Raw genomic sequence first — 22490 nt, 5'->3', positions numbered from 1 at the left:
TGGCAGCTGCCAGCTGACCCCGACACAACACTCCAACCTTGATGTTAAGCTATTAAATGTCACAACTTATCAGTGGTAAAGTAGAGGGGCAAATAATGAAAATAACTGTTTTGAGGTTTTCAAGCAAACTGCTTCCATGTGAGTTCTCATTACATTTAATTTCCCAATATTTAGGTTAATATGTTGCCAAAGCAAAACGAATGAAGACACACTAAGTTGTCTGCTGCACTACAGAGCAAAATCTCCACGCTGCATCTGTTCGTGTTATCCTCGCTCATTTAGCAGAATAGCAGCTAATGAGCGAGAGCCACAACTGCAGTAATTGTATGTGGCAGACGGCTAAAGCCCTGTAAACTCCTCAACCCAAAGTTTTGACAGGAGACTGAGTCCAGCGCCACCTGCACATGTAACTACTCTCTCCTGTCTTACTGAACCAAGCATGTCTGACACTTTAATTGTAAGCCTCAGATGATGGCAGAGACAGGGAGTCTTACAAAGGTTACTGGAACATTTTGGAATTAAAGTGTCCTCTGCATTTGAGTGTGACTGAATGGACTTACCCATGATCTCCATTGCTGCCTGACAGAATGTTTGAGTCACTTATGTTCTTTGTGATGTCTCAGTTAAGTGCCATACTTGTCTGTTTGGCTCCTGTAATGCGAATAAAAACAAAAGGTGCATGAATATAAATCCTACATATTGGAAAAGGCCAACTGACGTTTTTGTGACAATGTCTTTGCAAAAGATTCTCCCAGGCAAAACTTAGTGTGCCCCCTACCCTTGAATAATAACTACTGTACAAGTAATTATCTTACATCTGTTCAACAGCATGTATCATTTTACCCCTCCATCTTCTCCTACAAAGGCTTGTGCCATGCTTGCAAGCAAGCGCCTTGCTTGTCACCTAATGCTCTTTAGTGGGATTTACGTCTTCTCCAAAAGGCTTTATCAGCCAGGGATGGTAATTAACTGCGACACACGGCCTCCCCGACCATTCTGACTTGAGGGGGAAGCCTGTATAGCTTCAAAGCATGATACAAGTGACATGATTTGATTTGCAAAACGATGGCCTGGAAATGACAACGTCTCATCTGAAATCTAATTAGGATCAATTGATGGTCACCAGGGATATATGCCCTTCACGGCAGCCTAATGAAATCTATAAGTTCATTTCAAAGCGATGCTGACTGCTTCCTAATATAGAAAAAGACAGATTATTTGTATATCTTACGGCCAATCTTATGCAGAGCTATCACAGCAATCTTATGTGCAATCTAAGAGGCATTCGGTTATTTTTCCTCCCTCCCACAAACATGACCGGTTCGTTTCAACTATATTACTATGACGACCAGACGGACAGCATTAGGTGCAGAGAGCTTCGTCTCACCTCCATTGCAGCACCAGCAGACGATCAACAGGTCCCTAAGCTCACACAGAACAGCCACCACCACTCCAGTCCGCGGGGGAAAAAGTTACCTTTACCGAATAGCAAGAAAGACACTCACTGCTGATGGGACAAGTCATAACAGCTGACTAAGAGGCGCTGAAAGACATCGAGAAGGGACATGAGCACTTTATTCGCCAGCTCACGGTGCACTGCGCATGCCCCCCTCTGAGCTTCAAGAACAAAGAGCTCATCCCTTTGGGCTGATGGAAAAAGAAGTGCTCCTCAGTAATCAGTGGAAACAAACATGTCTCTGTAAATGATGCTAATGAATTTTGTCAGGACGCCCAGGTAAAGTAGTGAAGACGCCTATAATTCCCTAAAATAGCGCAGCCTTCATCATTGAAATATAATTAGAACAATCATTTATTTCTTACAAATGTGGGATTGCCTCGTAATATAGAAATATCAGGATACTACACGTGTTATTAAAGCCAATTGATCTATTTATTATGGGGCTGTAATGGATGTAAGCTGTTTATTTACTTAGGTTTTGCATGTGCCCTTACAAGACACTAGCCTACATATTCAATCACCTGGAAAATGAATTTATTAATAAATTTCCATTTTTAGACTTAATCTTCATAGTCTTTTATTCATCCAACATTTCTGCCTCATTGCTTTCATGCATTTGTAGTTCCCCCTCTTGGGTCAGAGCGCTATCAGGCAATGTGATTCAGTCTGACCTGTTACACACGTCCAGTTTTTCTTTCTTTCTTTCTGTTGGCCAATAGAAATCCGTTAATTTAATGACTTGTCAGAAATTTATTCCAGGGAGAAACTGTAAAAAACTTACTGTGATTTTACTCGAGTAGCAGACACTAATCTGGGCTAATTTAGGCATTTATGGCTCAGCTATTCCACTGAATAGTGACTAATGAAGTGCTATGTGAGCCATACATGACCCAAAAGGTCAAGAGTTGGACATAACTTTGATTTAACTTTCAACTGGTATGGCCATATAGTTTTTTCATGCCTTCTTAAATGCAATTTTTTGTTAATGAGCCGTAAGGTCGTCAAAGGGGAACTGGTTAGAGACTAATAAATAACATTTTTGGGGGTTTGTTTTCTGTTTTGTTTCATTTACTTTTGAGTTAAATGTAAAAAAGGGCCGAGACAAATGTTTAGCCATTGAACGCTTTACATTTAAAGCAACGGTTTGTTTAGACAGTAACGTTAACCGACTTTGGCGCCATTTTGTTACCTGTAATCCTGTAAAAAAACAAAAAAAAACAACTGTCAGTTTGTTTGCTTCCAGGCAGAAACACCATTTAGTTATCGTCAGAAGTCAAAGGCAAATGGGTGGGGGTCAGAAAACGACCACGAGGGCTGAAATAAAATATACTATTTTACAATGGGACAAAAAATATTCTTGCTCTGTCTTGAGTAGGCTTAGTTGAAAATGAGCATAACTGAAGTTGTTTCAAGCAGGCCAAATCTCCAGCCATTGTCACTCAGATCATGCAGCAAATCTCGAGAACAACTAAAGTGAGTGACCTGGAATGATGCCCTGTGATGTGGTTCTTCAACTCAAACTCGCCAAGGGGTTTAGCCCATGTGTTTTCACACGGCAGGTGGAGCCCTAGGTCCAGATATTTAGGTGTCAGGTCCAGTTCCGTGTTTTCCACCAGACACCCCACTCCGTCTCTCCCTCTTTCACTTCCCGCATTCCCAAGGCAGAAATCATCACCCTCTCTCCAGCCCTCCACCCACCCTCTGCTCCCCGCCCGCTCGCGACGTAACGCTCCTCTCGCCGGGCTGCGCTCTGATCAACCGAGCATTCACCGCGCCTCTAAATTGGTTTGTCATTTCTGACCCCTCTCTCTGTGTTGACCACGCTGCTCTGCTTCGCTGCGCTCTGCGCCTGCAGACCCCAGCAGAAGTCAGTAAGAACATAAAGGCGGCCGTGATACATAGGCAGGCAGGAGGGAGGGGATGACGGGGATACAGGCAGACGTATAGAGAGGGAGAGAGATACGCCTCTGTCCTCCCCCAGCACTCCGCTGGGCTCACAGTGCGTTTGGACGGACGCGGAAACCCTCCTCACCCTGTGCCAGCGCTGATCGGGATACAGAGCACGCAGCTATTGGCTTATTAAACCCTCAGCTTTATAAATATTCCTTCTCTCAGGAAGGATTAACCTCGTCGTTTTGCAGCTGCAAAAAATTAACTAGAGAGTCGGGAGTCGAGGCTCCTACCCGGCAAGTGAAACATAACGACTGGGAAGATATATTTGTGTTGCGGGGACTGTGTGAAAGAGCGCAGAAAAGGTTATTTCTGATTCCTCTCTGCGCTGGAACATACGCGCCTATAGCTCAGACTGGAAACACGGTAAGAAATCCGCTTTTTATTCCTTCTCAAATGTAGATTTAAAAAAAAAAAAAAATAATTTTAGGCATCAGTGGTGAGCGTCGGTAAATCTCTCGGCTGTATATCAACCCGTGTCTCTCACTGAGATGCTCTGCGGGCTGCAGCTTTGACTTTGGTTCTCACGGATGCCCATGGGAATGTGGCCTGCGATTATCGCACTTAAGGGGCCGCCGAAACTGGCCTCAACGGACGAGGAGGGAAAATGGAATATGGGCTCATAGAGATGATGGTCCAGAGGCTTGTGGCTGCATGGGCGTCGTTTGGGTGTGAGGTGTCGCTGTAAGTCGAAGCATTAAGCAATGATACCTATTACCTCTCTGGAACATAATCAATGCAATCTCATTATCCCATGACAGCGTCTCGGCCTAGGTGCACACGTTATTATTATTATTGTTATTATTATTATTATTAATCATGCCGTGGCCGCGTGTATCAGCCTCACTGCAGGGCGCAGTGACAAATCACACGCTTTGGCGTGATGGATGACAGACTAAGAGTTCGCCTGGCTCCCCGGGTTTTTTTCGCTCCCAATTTTATGCGGCTGTCATTCGAGTATATGGGAATGCAGTCAGCTCATTTTGGGGCCGCTCTCGTTTGTCAGGCGCAGTCTAAAATCCAGAGTAAATGCAGCGGTCTCCGTAAGAAAGCAGCGTCCAGCAGAACCGCGCACCCCAGGACACGTCAGTCATGCGGATCCATGAGTGAAAGCCGTGGCTTTTATTTACAGAAGAGGCATCCGAGGTGCTGGATGACCTTGATGTGAAACTGAAAACTATACTGAAGGTGGCACAGTCCTGCTGAAAACAGTGGCTTGGGGTTTTTGTGAGGGTAGAGATGCAAATAACCACAATCAAATTCACACTAATGATTGACTAAATCTAAACATTGTTCTCCCTTGCAAAGAATACTGGTCCCCCTCTAATTGTCACTGCTGTCTGTGTCTGCCCGGTGGCTTTAGACTGGCCTGTTTGAATCACTGTACCCTCAACATCCAAATCCATGCTCTCAACATTCTGTGCAAACTCTTTGTGTAGATCTCAGTATTCAGTGCATGTAGGTTGGACTGGTTGACAATATGTTGGCTCAGTGCAGCAGCTAAGAAAAGTGTCTATAAGGAATCCACTAAGCAGGTGGGGAATGGTCAGTATGGGCACTCGACGCTATTGTCTACTCTGGAGAAATTATAGGTTTGCTTCGCTGCCATTTTGGCCACAGCTGGTATCAAAACAAAAATAAGGATAAAAACAAAAAACCGAGCTTAGTGGATGAGGTGAGACATGTTTGTATCGAAGTGAACCTTGGAAATTGAGATGATTGTTTGTTTTGAAAATATGAAAAGAACAAAATCTCAAATACTGTACTTGTCTGTCGCTTTATCTGATTTTTAAATCTGTTTTAAGCAGTGGAGAAATCAACCTTAATCCTTTTCTTTTTATGTATCTTGACGGGCTCAAGAGTGAGCCACATGATGTTGGTCAGACATCTCACTGTGAATGCAATGTTGGCAGAGAAAATCTTTGGTTACGTACAGTAATGACACTCCTGCATTACTGATGTTTTGATGCCCCTGTTGCTATATAATGTTGCAACAGCAGCAATCAAGCATTGGGCTTTCTGGAGGTCTATCTGTCCTCCTTTAATTAGGTCACTGATTCCTTTCTGTTTTGATGCACAAGACGGGCAAAGATCCTAGCTGAGAAAAGAAGAGAAGAAAAATAACTCCACAAGAATTTAGGTGGCTGTGCTAATTCACATTGTTTTGCTTGAGTGAAAACCTAGCTGTCTTTGTTTGAAGCTGGTAATATAAAACAGGATTTGGTTTCGATTTGGAAGATTCCATTAGCAACATCTAACCCTCAAACGGAAGGAGGTTTTTATTCAAACAAAGGACCATGTGTTAAGCATCTTGTGTAAACATCAAAACCTCAAGATAATGAAGATAAACCTTGGCAGACAACATGATGCATTAGAGACATTCGACATCAGAGAGTCACATGCGAGGATATTAAGACAAGCAGGCACATAATCAGTTTTGTAACAACTGCAGCTGCTTGTGACTGAGGTCGATTTGCATTGTCAAGGGTTATTAAAGAGTCTAACTTCAGCACTTGTGCAATCAGTTGTGTTTTGTGGGCTCTCAGAATCCAGAATTTGATATTCCCAAGAACTATCTAAACAAATGTTTCTTGAAGAATTTGTTGATTTCTGTCAAAATTGCTTGCGTTTTTTCAGTGGAGAGCATCCTCTGGTGTGACAAACGCATACCACTGCATTGGCAGAGCGAGAGAGACCAGTCATCTGAACGGCACACAAAACAGTCTTCTCTGTGAAGATCACTTGAGCTCTTTGTTGGTCCTAGTTCAGGATTGTCCATTTGAACGCTTACCACCACAGCTCTTTCAAAGAAAACATTGATCATAATTATTTAGATAAAGATACTGTTTGGAAGAGGTGGTTAATGTGTCTTTGACTAAACTGTTTAAAATCAATTGTGGTCAGCTGGCATCGGAGCTTGTGGGCAATGCCATTTCAAGTACTGCATCATTCTTTGTGAGTGGTTAAAGGTCAAAACCATGAAGATGCCCTGAGATGCACTTGTTACTGGTATGTGATGGAAGGCCCTAAGTTGGTATATCCACATCCAGAGTGTAGGAGGACAAGCATGTTACCAGGATCTCACTGGTGACCAAAACAATGAAAATAAATCCTTCTGGCAGCTCCATTGGTGACAAGGCCTGATGCCCTGCGACATTTGAGGAAGATGAGGCATTATTGAGTTGAGTCTTTTTACCTCAGACCTTTTGTCATAAGTTGCTCTAATCTATACATCACCAGCAGTGCGGTTCTAAAGCTAGCTAAGTTACTGGATGGGGAGCGTTCATGGGTTTATTATCCCAGTCCCACCTGCTGTTCCACCCTCACTGTGACTGGGACCTCAGCCCTCATCCTCTGGGTGTTTACAGGTGCACTGCGAGGCTACCTGGATGGATCAGTATGGCTCAGCCCTTACAGCCCACAAATATGAGCAATGGTGGCCTCCACAAGACCGGACCAGTTGCTCTTGTCCTTTAAGAAATTTAATGGCCGTCTGGCTGGCTGTTTGCTCTGGAGTCTTTTCTGCCCTTTCTGTCAGGGCCATTTGTGGCTCTCTCCTCCCAGTGAGAGGGCCACATTCTCTCTGTGTGCTAGTCTAATTGCCCACCCATTGAGAGATTGCTACCCAGAGTGGTTGCATCGCTGCAGCCATCTCCCTCCTTGGTTAAACACGATGCGAAGAAATGCCTAAAGCTCTGCTGAATGTCTTAATCTTTCAGTTTGGTTCTGTTCACTGCTCTGCCTGACACTGCTGTAATATCTTCATTCCTGGGGAAGAGAGCAGTCTTTCAGTTTAGGGCAGAGGAGCTTGTTCCCCAGTCGTAAAAAACATTTTTCCTGCGCCTTTAAAAAAAAAAAAACTAAACAAAACCAAATCAGTCATGCTAGAATGAATAATTGTTTTTTTTAAAAATTGATAGATTTTTCAAAAATATTGCCATTTTTTTCCATTGTTATGCATCTTAGAAGGTACTTATTTGGAGTTTCACCTTCTTCACCAGTATGAGGGAAACACAACTCCATGTCCTCCCACCAGCAGATCTCCTTCACAGTCAGCTTCAGGCACTGACATTGCCCAGAGTTGAATGACTGGGACCATGCCTTTGAAGGGATTCGGGCACTTGGCGGGCTGTCCACATGCTCACTTTCTGATGACACAGTTTGAGGGGTGGTGGGAATGTGTTATCCTACACGATATTCATTATACATACTCTATGCAGTTGTTTTTACCCCCTACAATCACATCTATGAACATATTAGTTGCAATATGAGGTTCAGTGCTTCTTGCTCAAGGTAATTTTATATATGGATGAACAGGGAATGGAACCACCAACCTTCTGGGTCGAAGATAACCACTCCACCAGCTGCCCTATGTCATATGTGTAACTGTTTGGGGCAGTAACACTACATTTCCCACAAGTATTGTGTATCTTGCAAAATTTCAGCTTCCTATGTGGATTTTTGTACTATGCCAATTGGTCAGCATTGGTCACAAGTAAGTTATAGAGGGTGGTGGGTTGCTTGTAAGCCTTTATTTAGCATTTTAAAGACCCTCTTTAGGGGGCACTGTATAGCTCAAGCTGGTGCTCAATGTACGAGGCTGTAGTTCCTCAACGTAACGGCCCAGGTTTGAGTCCCTGCCTGAGGTCCTCTGTTGTATGTCTTCCCCCATTCTCTCTGCCATAAAATAAAGGCCATAAAATAAATAAATAAAAACCTCTATGGACTATATTTTGATCCAGTGGAGTGTGATGACACAAATGGATTTTCACTAAAATCGTCCTGTTGCTGGGTCTGACATCAACTAAATGGATAGGTGAGATACATGCTTTTTCTCTTCATGAATCTTGTTTGCAGTTTTCATCAGCCTATGGGGAGATGACATTGCACCCTAAACCAGATTCTGAGGTTTATGAGTTGTATGTTGCTAAAGCTACTGGCTTTTTACCCTCTGCCTTTTGCTGATGAGGGCTCAAGGTGGGCTTAAGGTGGCTGAATTCATGCTGAATTCTCTCTTACCTGAGCCTCCATCTGCTTGAACATGACAAGGGGGCTGAGAAAAGCATCCAGGTTTCTATATCTGGGGATCCTTCCCAAAAAGAAACCCTCTATCCTGCCAATATCCATCACACTGGGTGGTGGATTCTATCATGATGGTGCATGATCGCCAGGGACTGCGGCCTTCTGTGTGCTGTGAGCACATTCTACCAGGGGTATGGCTACCTCATGGGTCTTGTTTTGGGGTTGTTTGTGTGTGGGGACTACGTGGAGCTGAAGCTTCACTCAGCACTAGGTGAGGATTCTTAGCTGCCACTGGGATGGGCATGAGGTGTTGACCTTCCCGGCTTGATCTGTTATGGGTTTCAGAGCGTGTGATTTGAGAGCAAGTTATATCCCCCAAAGAGAGACACTGAGCTGGGTGAAAAGAGCATGTTTGGTTTTTGGAATCCTGGTTCTCATTGCACTGGTGAGCACAAGCATGCTTGAGAATACCTGATGCAAGTCCAGGGGGAGTTGGGTGATGATGAGAAAACTCATGGCTTGTCTCTTTACAAATGTGTCAATGTCTCTGGTGGTTGGTCACGTCAGAGGACGCCTCCCAAAGTAAAAAATTATTCACTCAGTTTTCAGAAAACCATGGTTACTCTGGTAACTGAATGCTCCTTGGATCCAGTTCTCTATTTAGTTAATTTATGCATGGCAAGGCAAAGGTCAGTGCCAGGGAGCTTTGGAGATAAACTGAAGGTGGTGTTTGTTATGCCCATAGAGACAACCAACCTTCCTACATGAATAATTGTCTCTCTTGTGGCTAAAGCTTTACAAAAGGGAAAAAACCCATGAAATAATAATATGTTTTAATGAAAATAGAGCTGTAAAAATTTCAGTGCTGTTTCATAATGCAATGATGATTCACAATTCTAGTTTCAGCCTCTCTGAGTGCCAAGCTTAACCTAATTCAAAAGCCCTCTCCTGCACTAGATGACATCTCTCTCCCGCATTAAAATAATGAGCCCAGATTCTTGCCTGTCTTCCTCGTCCACCTAAAGTGCTCGGTCATGTGTTAACACATCCTTCCTCCTAGCCTCTCCTCCGCTCAGAGAATAAGCCAGGCTTCCTGCATTTTGCCCCACTGACTGAAGCTATGCGATTTGTCCTCCTGTCTTTATGTGTGAAACTCATGTGAGATATCATTCAACTCTATTAGTGGTTCACCATGCAGCAGGAGTATGCAGCTAGTTAATTATGCCAGGGAAAAGGGGAAACTAGAAGTCGACGACTAGCCGTCACATCTCAGGGCATTCGCTCACTCATTATTATGACTTTGATCAGAACTGCCGTCCGGAGAAAGATGTCTTATTCTGCGTACATATAGATTTTTCGGATGGTTTTCTGCTAGAACCACCACACTATTTTGGTCATTTTTATTTTCTGTGTGGTTGGAATGCTCACTGTTCACCTGCCTGCTTGCGTCAGGTGTGATGAAGCATTTGTGGAGTGCTGAACGCATTTTTTAACTTAATTTTTCTAGTTTCTTTAGAAGCTTATAAAAAAGTTTTAGTGGTTGGGTTTCAGTTTTCCAGAAATCCCTCAGGTTTTAGAAGGCATTTTTAAACAAAACCTTTGGTCTGAATGGGTTAAACAACTTCAGCTGCAGTTTGATACAAAATCATCTGAGCACACACATGGTTGACTCGAACCCACTGGCTTTTAATTGTATCTAATAACTGGAGCTGAAATCTATAGTTGATCGACTTATTGACCAGAGGGAATTAGCACTGCTTTAATACATTATAGGAGCAATTTTGTCGACAAACCATGCAAAGTATTAATTTGTTCCAGCACCTTAATTAGGGAGACCCACTACTTTCTTTGGGATAAGTGACAGTAAATTGATAGATTATCTTTAATAAGTGCTACTTGGACAAAAGAAAAAAGAAGGCCCTTTAACTTTTCCGAGAGATTTTAACAGCATCTTAAAACTTTAACAGCATCTCCCCATTTTATGACACTTTTAATCCCTGTCGGAAATGAGATGAGTCACAGTCACTTTAACATCAGGAAGGGCAGTGAGTGTGATCTGTGCTCAGGTTTTTGCTTGATTTTATTGTTTTTTTTTTACCAAGTAAGGCAACTCGACAAATGACCAGATGGACATTAACAGAAAAATGGGCAATGCAATATACTAACCAAATATCATAAACGTGATATTTTGTATTCATTTTCATAATAAGAATAGAATAACAAAGTAGTCACATGGAAAAAGTAAGCATGCCCCCAAATTTATACATCGTCAAACCATAATAAGACCGAGGGGTTCAACATCAGACTTCCAATCTCTTGACTGAAGTGAGTGACTGATTAAAGTTACGGTTTTAAGTAATACAATAATCTCCTCTGAATGACCTCTGACATGGAAAAAAAGTCTGAAAAGTCTCTGGAATGTCAATAAAATTTCAAACTATTGTCAATTTATGTGGGATTGGCCTCCGTAGCAAATTCAGCCTGAGAGCAGATTATTGAATGCAAACCCCACATTTTGATGACAGGATAAAGGAAAACATACTGATTAAAACTAAAGTTTACCAGTCACCATGCAAACTAATACTGGGCTTTTTGGAATTATGACCTCCGGACGAACAAATTGACGATAGAGTTGTTCAGCCACTGTAACAGTGGACATGTTTTGCCTTTGATGTATCCTTGGAGAAAAGCATCACACCAACTGTGAAGCATGGTGGGGGAATCTTACAGTTCAGGGTTACACCATGACCACAGGGATCTGGGTAGCTTCAAAAAGTGCTTGATAGTAATACATGATAATGAAGCCATTTGTCCAACAGTTGAAATCTAACTGGAAGTGGATTTTTCAACACGACAGTGATTCTCAGTGCACAAATAAATCCAGCAAAGAACTGATGAAAAAGAAGAACAGAGGATTATGTAATGGCCAAATCAAAGCCTTGTAACTGAAGTTGGCAATGCAAGCTTCTGAATCAGATGGTTTTGCTTACTTCCTCCATGGAAGAGTAATTTCCTTTTCCAAAAGAGGTTGGGATGCTGTGTAAAATCCAAATAATATCAATAATTCAATTAATCATTTTAACCATATAGATATGATTTTGAAAAAGGTACAAATACAACATATTACATGCTGAAACTTTGTCTTTCAGAAGAAATAGAGGGAAATTTCACAAGTGGAAAAAAGCTATGAGTTTTGGACTTCCGTTCTCTGTGCGACGTATTATCATTAATAGGTTTAAAGAATCAGAAGGAATCTGTATTTATGGGACAAGGCTGTGAACCAATATTTATGGGATGTGGTCTTGGGGCCCTCGGGTAGCACTGCATAAAGATCAGGCACGATTCTGTCGAAATCATTGCACTCTGAAATTTCATAGGCTGATAGTTTTGTTGAATGAGAAGATTTAAAAAAAGATTTTTTTTAACGGTATTGTTTTTTTTACAGAACAATAACGATTGAGGTCGGTGTTTGCTCTCGTAAAATCTCTTTCTCACCCAGTCGTTGCTATCCCTCTTTCACAAAGACACAAACATTTGTCCTTCCAGTCTAACATCTCCTGTCCACTCTTCCCTGTGCCCTTCACCACCCTTAACTCCACTCTGAGCTGTCACCACTCAACACAAACACACACACACACCCACACACACACATGCATTTCCTTACACTTAAGGTCCAAAAGCACATTGCAGCAAACTAGTAACATGTATGCACTCGTGTGCTTCCACACATGCAGAACCTTGTACATTCACACTTGGACTTACTGCGATTTGTTTGCAGCTGTCCATTTACAATGGTGACACACACACAGTGCTATTAGGGAGCTGAATGGAGAATCAGTATACAAAGGCAAAAGCGATTGTAAGAAGCTAACTCAAAGGTCTGCCAATGATTTTGTTCTCTGCAGGAAAGCATTAACAATAGCACTCATCCCCTCCTCCCAGCTCAGTCCATTTAAAAAGTGTGTTTCTGTGTGTTTTACGTGTTAAGTCAGTCACCACTGTATTAATGGGAAATTCCTTGCTTTGTTGTTTGTCGCTTGACTGTGGCGTGCTAAGGCCTTGCCTGTTTGGAGAATGGGCTACATGGAAATGAGTCATGCACAATGTGATGCAACACAGCGGATCAGATTTGAATTATGGGGCAATGAACAATGAGGTCATCACAGGGCTGCGGGCATAAATCTCTCTGTGCCGCGGTGTATAAGACAGCATTTCTTATCAATTGAGGAAGCTTTTGCAAGGTTTGAGAATGGCAGATTGTTTAAGGGCTGTTTCAGTGATGCAAATGAAAGACAATATTCGATTACTTTATTGGATAAGACAATTGAAGGGGAATTCTGGTTTTATGATAGTGTGTACTCCAATTACTTTAGCAGTTACGTCTTGTGGCACATAACTATGACTGTAGATTGTGTTTTCATGCTGTTGAATAGGTCTAGTTCATCCTGTCCCTCTGCTTTTCAAGCATTTGCCTGCCTCGCATATCCACTGTACTGCAATCTAGTGATATTTACCATATCTTTTCCCTCCTCAGCAGATTGTCCGCAATCAGCGTCTGCTGTAATACCATCATCCCCTGGCCCCTCTTAAATTTCCTGCTTACTGGGCTTTTACTTTAACTGCATTACATACGTCTTCCATTGCCTGCTCATCTGGTTCCTTTCAGCATAAACCAGGCTGAAAGATCTGACTCGAAGCACTTTGATGGGACTGGTCATTTGATGGCAAATTTGAAAGAATAATATTGTCATTTTTGGTGCCCGTTCAGTGGTACATCTGTGAGCCTGATTGATATCGAATGGCAGTCTCATTCCAAGTCTTCGGCAGTGAGAATATGTGGCAGGAAGTATTGATCCAAAGCTTAGCTGTTGGTTTGGTATGATGGGCCGAAGGAGGGTGAAGATGACTAGATGGTATACTTCATGGAACAAAGAAATAATCAGATATAGTTGTCATCAATGAAAAAGATCATTTAAGTTTGCATCTTTTGTGCGCTCTGCATGTTTTCCTCCTTATTTCACTAGAAAAGCTTTGTCTGGAGTGTAAATGTAGTAGCTTTCTCTACCTAAGCTTAAATCTCCCTTGACTGGTTGGTCTTTCTCAAAGAGCTTTGTTCAAAACTGTTACTGTTAGCACATTCAAAACGTGTGACTCTAACATGCGCTGCATGATTCAGAGTTTTTGAAATTGCAACTTGTTTCAGATGAAAGCACCAAGCCCCCTTTGGCATGCATCGGTCCCCGCCAGTTTGTCCCTGAAGTATCTTTCCTATTGTGTAATAAAGCCATTTTACCACCTCTGTGTTGTGTAAGGGAGCCTGATAGTGTCACACAAAGACGGATGACTACCACTCTGGCCCGTGGGCCAGCAGCAATAACTTACATGAGCCTCATATCTGTTTTTTAACATTGTGAGAAACTCCATGTATGTTCTCCCTCAGTGTGCTTGCATGCTATCTGAAGTGGCTCTCAGAGATGGTGTGATAAATGAGATGACATCCATAACAGATGAGAGTGATGGTGTTGGTCTAGGGTCTTAATTGCAGTGTAGCCTCAAACAAGCCTTTGATGAATGATATTTAGTCTTTAAAAAACAATCATTTCGTAAAAACAACAACTGTGAGCTATTTCTGAGGTTAAAATGATAGATGTTGTATATATATATTTTTTTTTTTTCCATTTTGTGTGTGCCCGTGCACCCATGTATTGTAATATCTCACTGTCCAAGCTTGAGAATAGTTAATTACAGTTCAGCGGTCCACAATAACTTGACAAATCAGCCGTTGTTACATGTCATCATGCACACCTTCTTTTCCCCATTTTCGCACTGTCTGTGTCTCGTTTTTAAGGATTTATGTGGGGCACATAGACAGGAGTCTTTAATTTTACGCCTGGGTGGACCATGCACACTATTGCTCCATATTCCTCATGCTTAGATTGGAAGATTGGAAGCCAACGGGGAGAGCTGTGGTTTTTACATGATCTTATAAGTGGCTCCGCCCTTTAAAAAGATGGCTTTGGATTAGCCATAAATCTCCACCAACAGGCATCAACACAATTTCTGGTGACTTATGGCACAATCTTTAGTTTGCAGCATAATTACAAAGAGTTATCCATGATAAAAAAAAAACATCATGAAAGCACAGAGTCATCCTAATTACACACAGAGAACTAATGAATAATGTGGCTGACGTGAGACATTCTCATAGAAAACATGATTGTTTTCCTGTGGGAAAGTCAAGCAGTCTCCCTCGTGTGAAAATCTTGTCCTTCTCATCAGGAAGATGCTGAGCCTAAAGACAGAAAGGAAAAAAAAGAAACAAAAACTTGTCTGTCCATTGTTTACTCAAGTTACGCCCATCACTGCCCAAAACCCATTTGCCCAGTGCCTCTTCTTAAGTCGCAGTGAAAGCTGTAAGTGTTCATTGTCACTGCCCTCCCGCCTTCATCAGATGATATTAAATTGTACCCTGCCTTCAAAATGGTGGTCAACCGCTGGCTACTGTAAGATCCACTGTATCAGGGGAGACCAGAAGGCAGTGTGGATGAATGTAGTAAAAATGGAGCTCTCTGTTGATATCAATAGAGAAATTATTCATGGGCTGATGTTGTTAGCAAAAGCTCAGCAGCATCAAAAAAGAGATTTAGTGAAAGTATCTCTTCCACTCCCAAGCTTATTGCAAGGCAAAAACAGCTGCACAAGATCATTCTGCAACATCTTATTCATAACACTTTTTTTTCTATAATTTCTGTCCAGGGAAATTACATTATTGTTAATGTAAGTCAGCTAAATTACAGAGGGCTGCTTGGTTGAAATTATGAAAAAACTGTTGTGAAGGTTAAGAAGAATATTTTAAATCGATTGGGCATCTTTAGCGACCCCTCTTTGTTTGTTCTAAGAATGTAACCAACAGCATTTTCTTTGTCATTCTCCAGACATGAAACATTGAGATTAAAGGTGCTGCGTAATACTCATAATAATAAACAGCCATAGCTGTTTGTTCCTGCCCCTCAATAAGGCTCACAGTGGCGGTCCTGTTAGGTACCGTCCTCCAGGCGGCAGAGGGGAAATGGACTGAAATGAGTATTTCCACATCAGAGACGTCATTGCCGTGTCTTTTGTTTTAGAAGGAGGAGGGTGGATGCAGCAGCGAAGTGCCGCACTTTCAGCCACAGGCCTTAGTGTGATGTGACATCGAGGACAACAACCTTTCTGTCAAAAGTATGCTACCGTCACGGTCACCTTTTTACACTTTACATACAGTTGTGCTCACGACCGTTAGAGGTTCCCTTTTCTTCCTGCAAATGTATATCCTGTATCTGCCTGCATGAACAAACATCGCTTATCACAATTTGACAAACCTGCATGAGTAATGAGGAGTAAGACGAGTAAATTAAAGTCTGATTGTGGCTTTTACTTCCTCTCTAATTCACAGTTCTGATGAGGTGCAGATAAAAATGTAATTTTTAAAAATGTTTTTCAAATCCCTCTCTGTCCTGGTGATAAGGATAAGGAAACTTTATGTGATATCATGAGACGCCAAGTTGCCGTTCAGTTTGTTACCGTCAGTTACTGACTGATATTGGGGATGTTTTTTCTTGTGGAAGTTTCAGAAAACAGTTGTGGGTCTATAAGGGATCGCATTCATTGCTTCATGCAATAACAACAGCTATCCGAGTTTTCCTAGCCCCTCTTTCGCCCCCAAAGAAGGAAACACGACTTCCTGTAATGGCTGTGAATGTGAGCGGCAGATATAGGCTGCTAAAATTTTCATTGTATTGACAAAGGATTCTGTGCTTATCTCTCTCCACTTGACAAAAGATCTAATTTCATCCAGATGTTGCTTCACGGAGATATTTCCTGGAAAGTTCTTGATTTGTGCCCTCCGACAGCTAAAAAGAAATTTAGGATTTAATGACGAATTCCTTTTCAGGGGTTGAACAAAGAGGTGATGCACTGCTGATGTGCGTAGGGCCCTTTTCAGTGGCTGCATCTTTGAGCTCCTCTTGCCTCTCTCCCACTTGTTCGCGTAAACGAGTCCTAATGAAAATTCTCATTCCTTGCCACGTTCCACTGCTTACACAATCCTTGTCCTTCACCGCCTCTCCTCTGCATCAAAACCCATTTCTGTTCCACCTTTCTTCCTCCGTGCCTTCCTCGCTGATCCCAGTGTTGTTAACCAGTTCAGTGTGAACAAAGTATGTGGTTTTCTGAAGAAAACAAGGCTGTCTTGGTGGGTAGCTTATCATTTGATTTATTTCTCACTAATTATCTGTTGCCTTTAGCGATGTTCCTGCATTGCAGAGTTCGCCTACATATATAACATTTATCATTTACATTCATACACATGAGCATATTCATGCACAGTACAGAAAAGCCATTTTTTCCTGCAGTCTCTGCCAAATAGAGAAACTGCTCGTGGCCTCCTGTGCAGGCTAATAGACCCAATTACTGCAAAGCCCTACCCGAGAGCTCCACAGAGGTCCAGGCTCCGACACTCTGTGCGGATGTGTGTGTGTGTGTTTGTATGTTCCACTTGTTTTTGTGTGCCTGTGAAAATCTTGCATGGCACACAGATAAAGACTAGAAGCAAATTCAAGGCCAAACTGATACAAGCTATTTCCTGGGCTTCATCAGGTTTTCCCAAAAAAAAACAGCAATGCACACAACACACACAAAAAACACACTGCAGTTGGCATGCCAACAGATGCACAAAACCGTGCACCACGTCAACCACAGTGGAAATGCTTAGAATAGACACATTTTCTCAAAAGAAATTCAAGATGCAGGAATGGTTACGGAAATGTACATATACTTTGTCTCTTCAGCTGAAGAGTACAAGCCCGGTACCTTGAATACCGATACATTTTTGTACCTTCTAGTCCGGAACTTTGAACAGAACCATGAACAGAACCATTCTGTAATCCCAAACACTGACCTGTACCTCTATGTTCTGGTGCAGCTATGTATCCATTGGAAACAGCCATCACACCCACAGGTAATTTAGAATACTGCGTCTTTATCATCTTTTCATAGAAAGGAAAAGACTCTAAAATCAATCACTGTAAAAAAGCAACAAGAAAATAGTAAAATTAGCAATCTGTTACTATTGCTGTTTTACCGTATCTGCTTTTGCATTTTGTGGCCAAAAAACAGGAAAAAAGAGGGGGAAAAAAATGAAAAAAAAAATGAAGAAAGAAATACTATAAGCAGTCTGTGGCCAAGTCCACATCTACACTATTATATTTCAAAATCAGGTTTTTCCCTTCTCTGTTCTTTCCAAAAAAACAAAGAAACAAAAAAATCTCTCTCTGTATATGTATATATCTATATCTATATATATAGATGTAGATATATACATATATATTTAAAAAGAAAATATACATATATAGAGTATATATGTATATATAGTGTGTGTGTGTATGCAATTCTTTTTACAGGATTGATATGATATATATGTAACTCATAACAGTTTCTTGCCCTTCAATTTATAGGCGAAGAAGTTAAGTCAAATGCAACAACAACATCACTGCTAGGTGACCATTGTCATGTAAACAGAGGAAATCGGTGCATATTCTGACATTTCTCTGTGTTGACACTGATCTGTGAGATTAGACCTTATATGTCCTTATAGAGGCCATCTGATGGTGTGAAGAAGTGCTATTAATGGAAAACGGAGGGGTTTTATTCAAGGGGGAGAACAATTGTGTACATATAAGTACACAAGGATGGAAGATGCAGAGAGACACAGAGGGAGATAGAGAAAGGAGAAATGACAGAAACAGAGAATGATATGACACTCTAAATATGAATAACTGCCTTTCTGCATTCTACAAACAGAGCTAACAATTTCCCTCGTTCCTGGCATTTGACGGTGAAATGTTACCCATATAAACCAGCTATCACGGCATGAGAGAGCTTTTTTTGCTGTAGCTGCCAGCGAGCACTGAGATAGACTATTATAGACTTCGATACCCTGACACTTAAGAGGTCATTATGAGGCAGAGCAAACACATGTGTGCATGGATACACGGGCATAGACCCATAAACACTAAACAAGCAATCAGAAGCCAAAGTGGCTTGTGAACTGTCTGGTTCTTGTGTTTGAGTGGGTTATGGCTGTTCACAATCTGGAGGGAGCCATTATTCACATGGCACCCCGCATTCACTACATATTATAGCTATCTGTCTCTATTGTGAAAAATGACAGCGACTTCAGTTCAGTGAGCTTGAATAACCCCCACTCTGTTCTTTTTCTTCTCCTTTCTCATCTCTGCAGGTCTAGGACATCGAGCTGGCACTGAGATGTGATTCTCTGCGGTTTCATTTTACTTTGACAAAGGAAAGTACACAAAAGAAGGTAAGAATATGTGTGCAGAAGCTTATATACACACAAGCTTATTGTACAATGATCTTAAACATATTTAACTGGGGTTGTTGTTCAGAATGTATTCTTATTATCAGAGGGATTATTTAAGCCTGTGGGGATAGCCACACACACACACACACACACACACACACACACACACACACACACACACACACACACACACCTGGTGTGCTGTTTGCCGACTCTACTGTATGAATTATGCTTTTTTAGAACCCAAATGCGACCCAGCATTCTCCCCAGAGATCTCGGGGCTCCATCTGTGCCAGGAAGTGCTCTAATTGGCCTGACAAATGTGTCCTCTGAAACTGCTAATCCAGTCTGATATGACCACGCTTCAAAAGGAATACGGAATAGCATGCAATATGCAGCGAATGCAGCAAGATGTGAAAATAGGAAATAACAGAATAGAGTAGAATTGGGAGTGTAGAGACAGCTTGTACTGTTCACCCCTCAGGAGCAAACAGAGTTTGAATTAATTGCGATCAGCACACTGTTCATTGAAGACATCAGCAGGAGTTTAACCACAAACGTAGACCTTCATTTGCCCATGAAGCCACTCACCACAACTTATTTACAGTATATTTACAAGCTGAGCAGGACCTGTAAAATGTCGAATTTACGAGCTCCCTTTTAATTAGAAATACTGTCTCCTAGAGTTGGCTGATGAATTGCACATTCAATTTATTGGCAATGGAAAGGGTTGCAGTTGTTGGATATTGACATGCCTGCTAGAGTATCAAGCTTGACATCCGTTTTTCAATAAGAGGAGAAATATATTGCATCTTTTCCTTATAAAAACTCAGAGGTCATGTTTTCATGTGCGATCTTATTCTATATTGATTGAAAAGGCTGAGAGTAATGTGAATGCGGGTGCTCTCTCTTTCTCCTGTATGATTTTTTTTTCTTTGTAGTTAGTTTTATCTGTTCTAATGGTGAAGGTCATTTCACTCGAGTTGCCCATTACTAAGATAAAAAAAAGAAGTAAGAAAGAAACAGGCAAGGAAATGTGTGGGATGAATTTCAAGATATTAGTTGCGTAAATCTGAAGGCTTCTTTGGAGGTTATGTCACCGGGAACAATTTTACAGATTTTACAGACATTATTTCAATCAGTTTTAAGTCTTGATTCATTTCAGGATATAACTAACATGTGCTTTTGATGTTTGACCCACATGAATTTGTTCGTCCATTTGAACGCACTTCCTCTCCTCTGTGTCTCACCCTGTACGCTTTCTTTCCTTGACTCTCATGTGACTCTGAATGCTTGCTTTGAAATCTAATTTTGAGATATCAAGGCCGCGTTTTGTCTTTATTTCACTGAAACAATGAGTGAAAAGAAAGAACAACAGGAAATGGGATATATCTTTCTTCGTATGGGGGGATGTGCTTCTTTCCCTGGGTGAAACAGGTGTTTCCTGCTCCACATGCACAACCTCACAACCTTCATTTACCACATTACTAATGAGAGCTCAGACTGAAATACATTCCATATTGCTTTTATTGGTTAAACAATTATTACATGTGTAGTGACTCACACACTGAGCACTTGTGCACGGACAGATAAGTGGAAAAACACTCTGCTGGGCACTTGTATATTATATGCTCTCTCATACCATGGTTGACATTTCAAGTATTTGTACCGAAAAAACTAACATGCAACAAACAGGGCCAAGCTTATCAAAGAATGAATATGTATTTTTCTGATTTAAATGCTGAACTAACTAGCATAAAGCATGATATCTAGAATTACATCTGTGGAAGCAGTACCACAAATTGTCATATACACATGGATATACAGGCACACACACACACATTTTCTGGAGCATCCTCTAACCTGAACTATACCAAACCATATCTTCATAAAAACTTAAAACAGTTGTGATAAACAACATAATACCTGGGGTGTAATCCAAGCTGTGGTTGGGCCCAGCTGTTAAGTTCCAAAAATCTGTTAGATCTCACAAGTATGATAGGCTCCTGAGTTTTGAACCCAGCAAATATAGTAAAACAAGCCCACACACACATACACTCTCCACCTCCTTGTTGCCACCCCCCTTGAACATGGGCTTATTGTTTTACAAACTGACCTTTCCCTTGAGTTGAGAGGCCTTTGTCCTCAGACAATGGAGCCCATATTGTAAACCATGCCAGTCAATGGCGTCTACACAGCTGCCGCAGAATGGGTGCAGATTGTCCAGGGTCCAAGTTGAAGGCTTAGAGGCAGGCACTTGTGGCAAGTGTGTGTTGTCTGTGCTTGCGTATTTTTGTCTGCACTGTTTGAGTCTGTGGGATGGAAGCCTGTTTTCGAGAGGCGGCAGATGGACCGGTGCAATTAGACTCAGCCTTCTTGTGTGTAGAAGTGTACTAGCGCACACAAACAGACATGCAAACCCACACATCCACATGCAGTCAGTGCTGGGCATGATGCAGATGTCTCTGAAACACTAGACCCGACAGATGCTGTAATTGTGAGTTGAGTTCTATCTATTGGGGCTAAGTGATAAATCAATGCTATAGATTGTTGACGTTTATCAAGATGATGTCGACAGATTTTGTTGCTGTTCATGTGTATTATAATGAATTTATCAAAAAACTATTAGTGGGATTATTTTTACATCTGATTTATGTCTAGTTGTCAAATGAAAGGACTTAATTGTCTTGTCTTTTAGTAAATTATTGTTAATGAAATAAAACTTCAATAATTTCAATACATATTTTTGGTCTGTGGGAGATTATTGTGGTAATTAGTCTCTATCCTTTCATATTTTGTTGGCAAGGTGATAAGTGGAGAGTTTATTTTGCAGATGAATTGATTGGAAGAAAAATATTTTTTGCATTCTCTTTAGTCATGTCCATATTTCAACAAACATGGGTACAGAACTGGGATAAAAGCCCGCCTTTCCTCGACCTTCTCTGCGCATACCTTCAGCAGTCATGTATCAAAGTGCAGTAACAGACAGGCACAGAGGAAGCGAGCTTGTGACTGAAAGATCGGGGTTTAAAATCTTAGCAGCGTAGTAGCTGTTAAAACCTTGGCGCTTACATCCCTCAACAAGTACCATCAGGGCTACGACCCACGTGCACTTAACCTTTAACTTTTGCAGTGCGGCAGCTTCGTGCTCAGTCGTGCGATACTGTGTGACTGTGCTGCACAGCTTCCAGGTGTGACAGTGTTAATGTGTGAATGTGATCCAGCCCTCTCTCCTCTCGTCTGCCTCCCCTCAGTCATTCATGCAAACGTGAATGTGTTCTTTTTTCAGTCAATGAGCCAGATTAAATGAAGCTTATGATTTGATAGCTTACAAATATGTGTCATTTTCAGCTATTATTCCAGGTATGACTTTCAGCAATTTCACTGCAAATTTGTTGTGGTGCATCACTCGCAGTCAGGATGAATTCTGTTGGTCTCACTCTTGATGTCAGTTTTCTTTGTATCCTGTTGACTGTGCTTTAGATACCAATCGTTCCCTTATGCTCTCTTCCTTTCCTCCTAAGATCGGCACATCAGGGAAACAAACATGCACGCGCACATAATGAACACACACAGCTGAAGGCTCATGCAAACACCTACATCAAAACTCCTCACAAGAGCAAACCATTGACACCTGAGTGCAGCACGCCATGTGCAACACGCACTCACTCACACATGCACAAGCTTGACAGAAGGGAA

The 22490-nt window shown here is 41.6% G+C and overlaps 2 protein-coding genes across 2 annotated transcripts in view; one reads left to right on the top strand and one right to left on the bottom strand.

Annotated features, from left to right (window-relative positions):
* The window catches only part of LOC140304625 (multiple PDZ domain protein), a 55784-nt gene extending 54230 nt beyond the window's left edge, over window positions 1-1554 (bottom strand). Inside the window, exons 1-2 of the mRNA XM_072383333.1 lie at window positions 1388-1554; window positions 561-651 (exon numbers count right to left, since the gene is read on the bottom strand). Of these exons, the coding sequence (XP_072239434.1) occupies window positions 561-573 (13 nt within the window). The 5' untranslated portion in view covers window positions 574-651; window positions 1388-1554. The remainder of the gene's footprint in view (window positions 1-560; window positions 652-1387) is intronic.
* Window positions 1555-3196: 1642 nt separating this feature from the next.
* adgrl3.1 (adhesion G protein-coupled receptor L3.1) overlaps window positions 3197-22490 on the top strand; it is a 135033-nt gene continuing 115739 nt past the window's right edge. Inside the window, exons 1-2 of the mRNA XM_072383332.1 lie at window positions 3197-3775; window positions 18711-18791. The gene's annotated coding sequence lies outside the window, so the exon portion shown is untranslated. The remainder of the gene's footprint in view (window positions 3776-18710; window positions 18792-22490) is intronic.

This window comes from Leuresthes tenuis, unplaced genomic scaffold (assembly GCF_036924035.1).
Source record: "Leuresthes tenuis unplaced genomic scaffold, fLeuTen1.0.hap1 SCAF_4, whole genome shotgun sequence".
Classification (NCBI taxonomy): Eukaryota; Metazoa; Chordata; class Actinopteri; order Atheriniformes; family Atherinopsidae; genus Leuresthes; species Leuresthes tenuis.
Note: the sequence above shows the minus strand (reverse complement) of the source record. Positions and strands in the feature narration are given on the sequence as shown.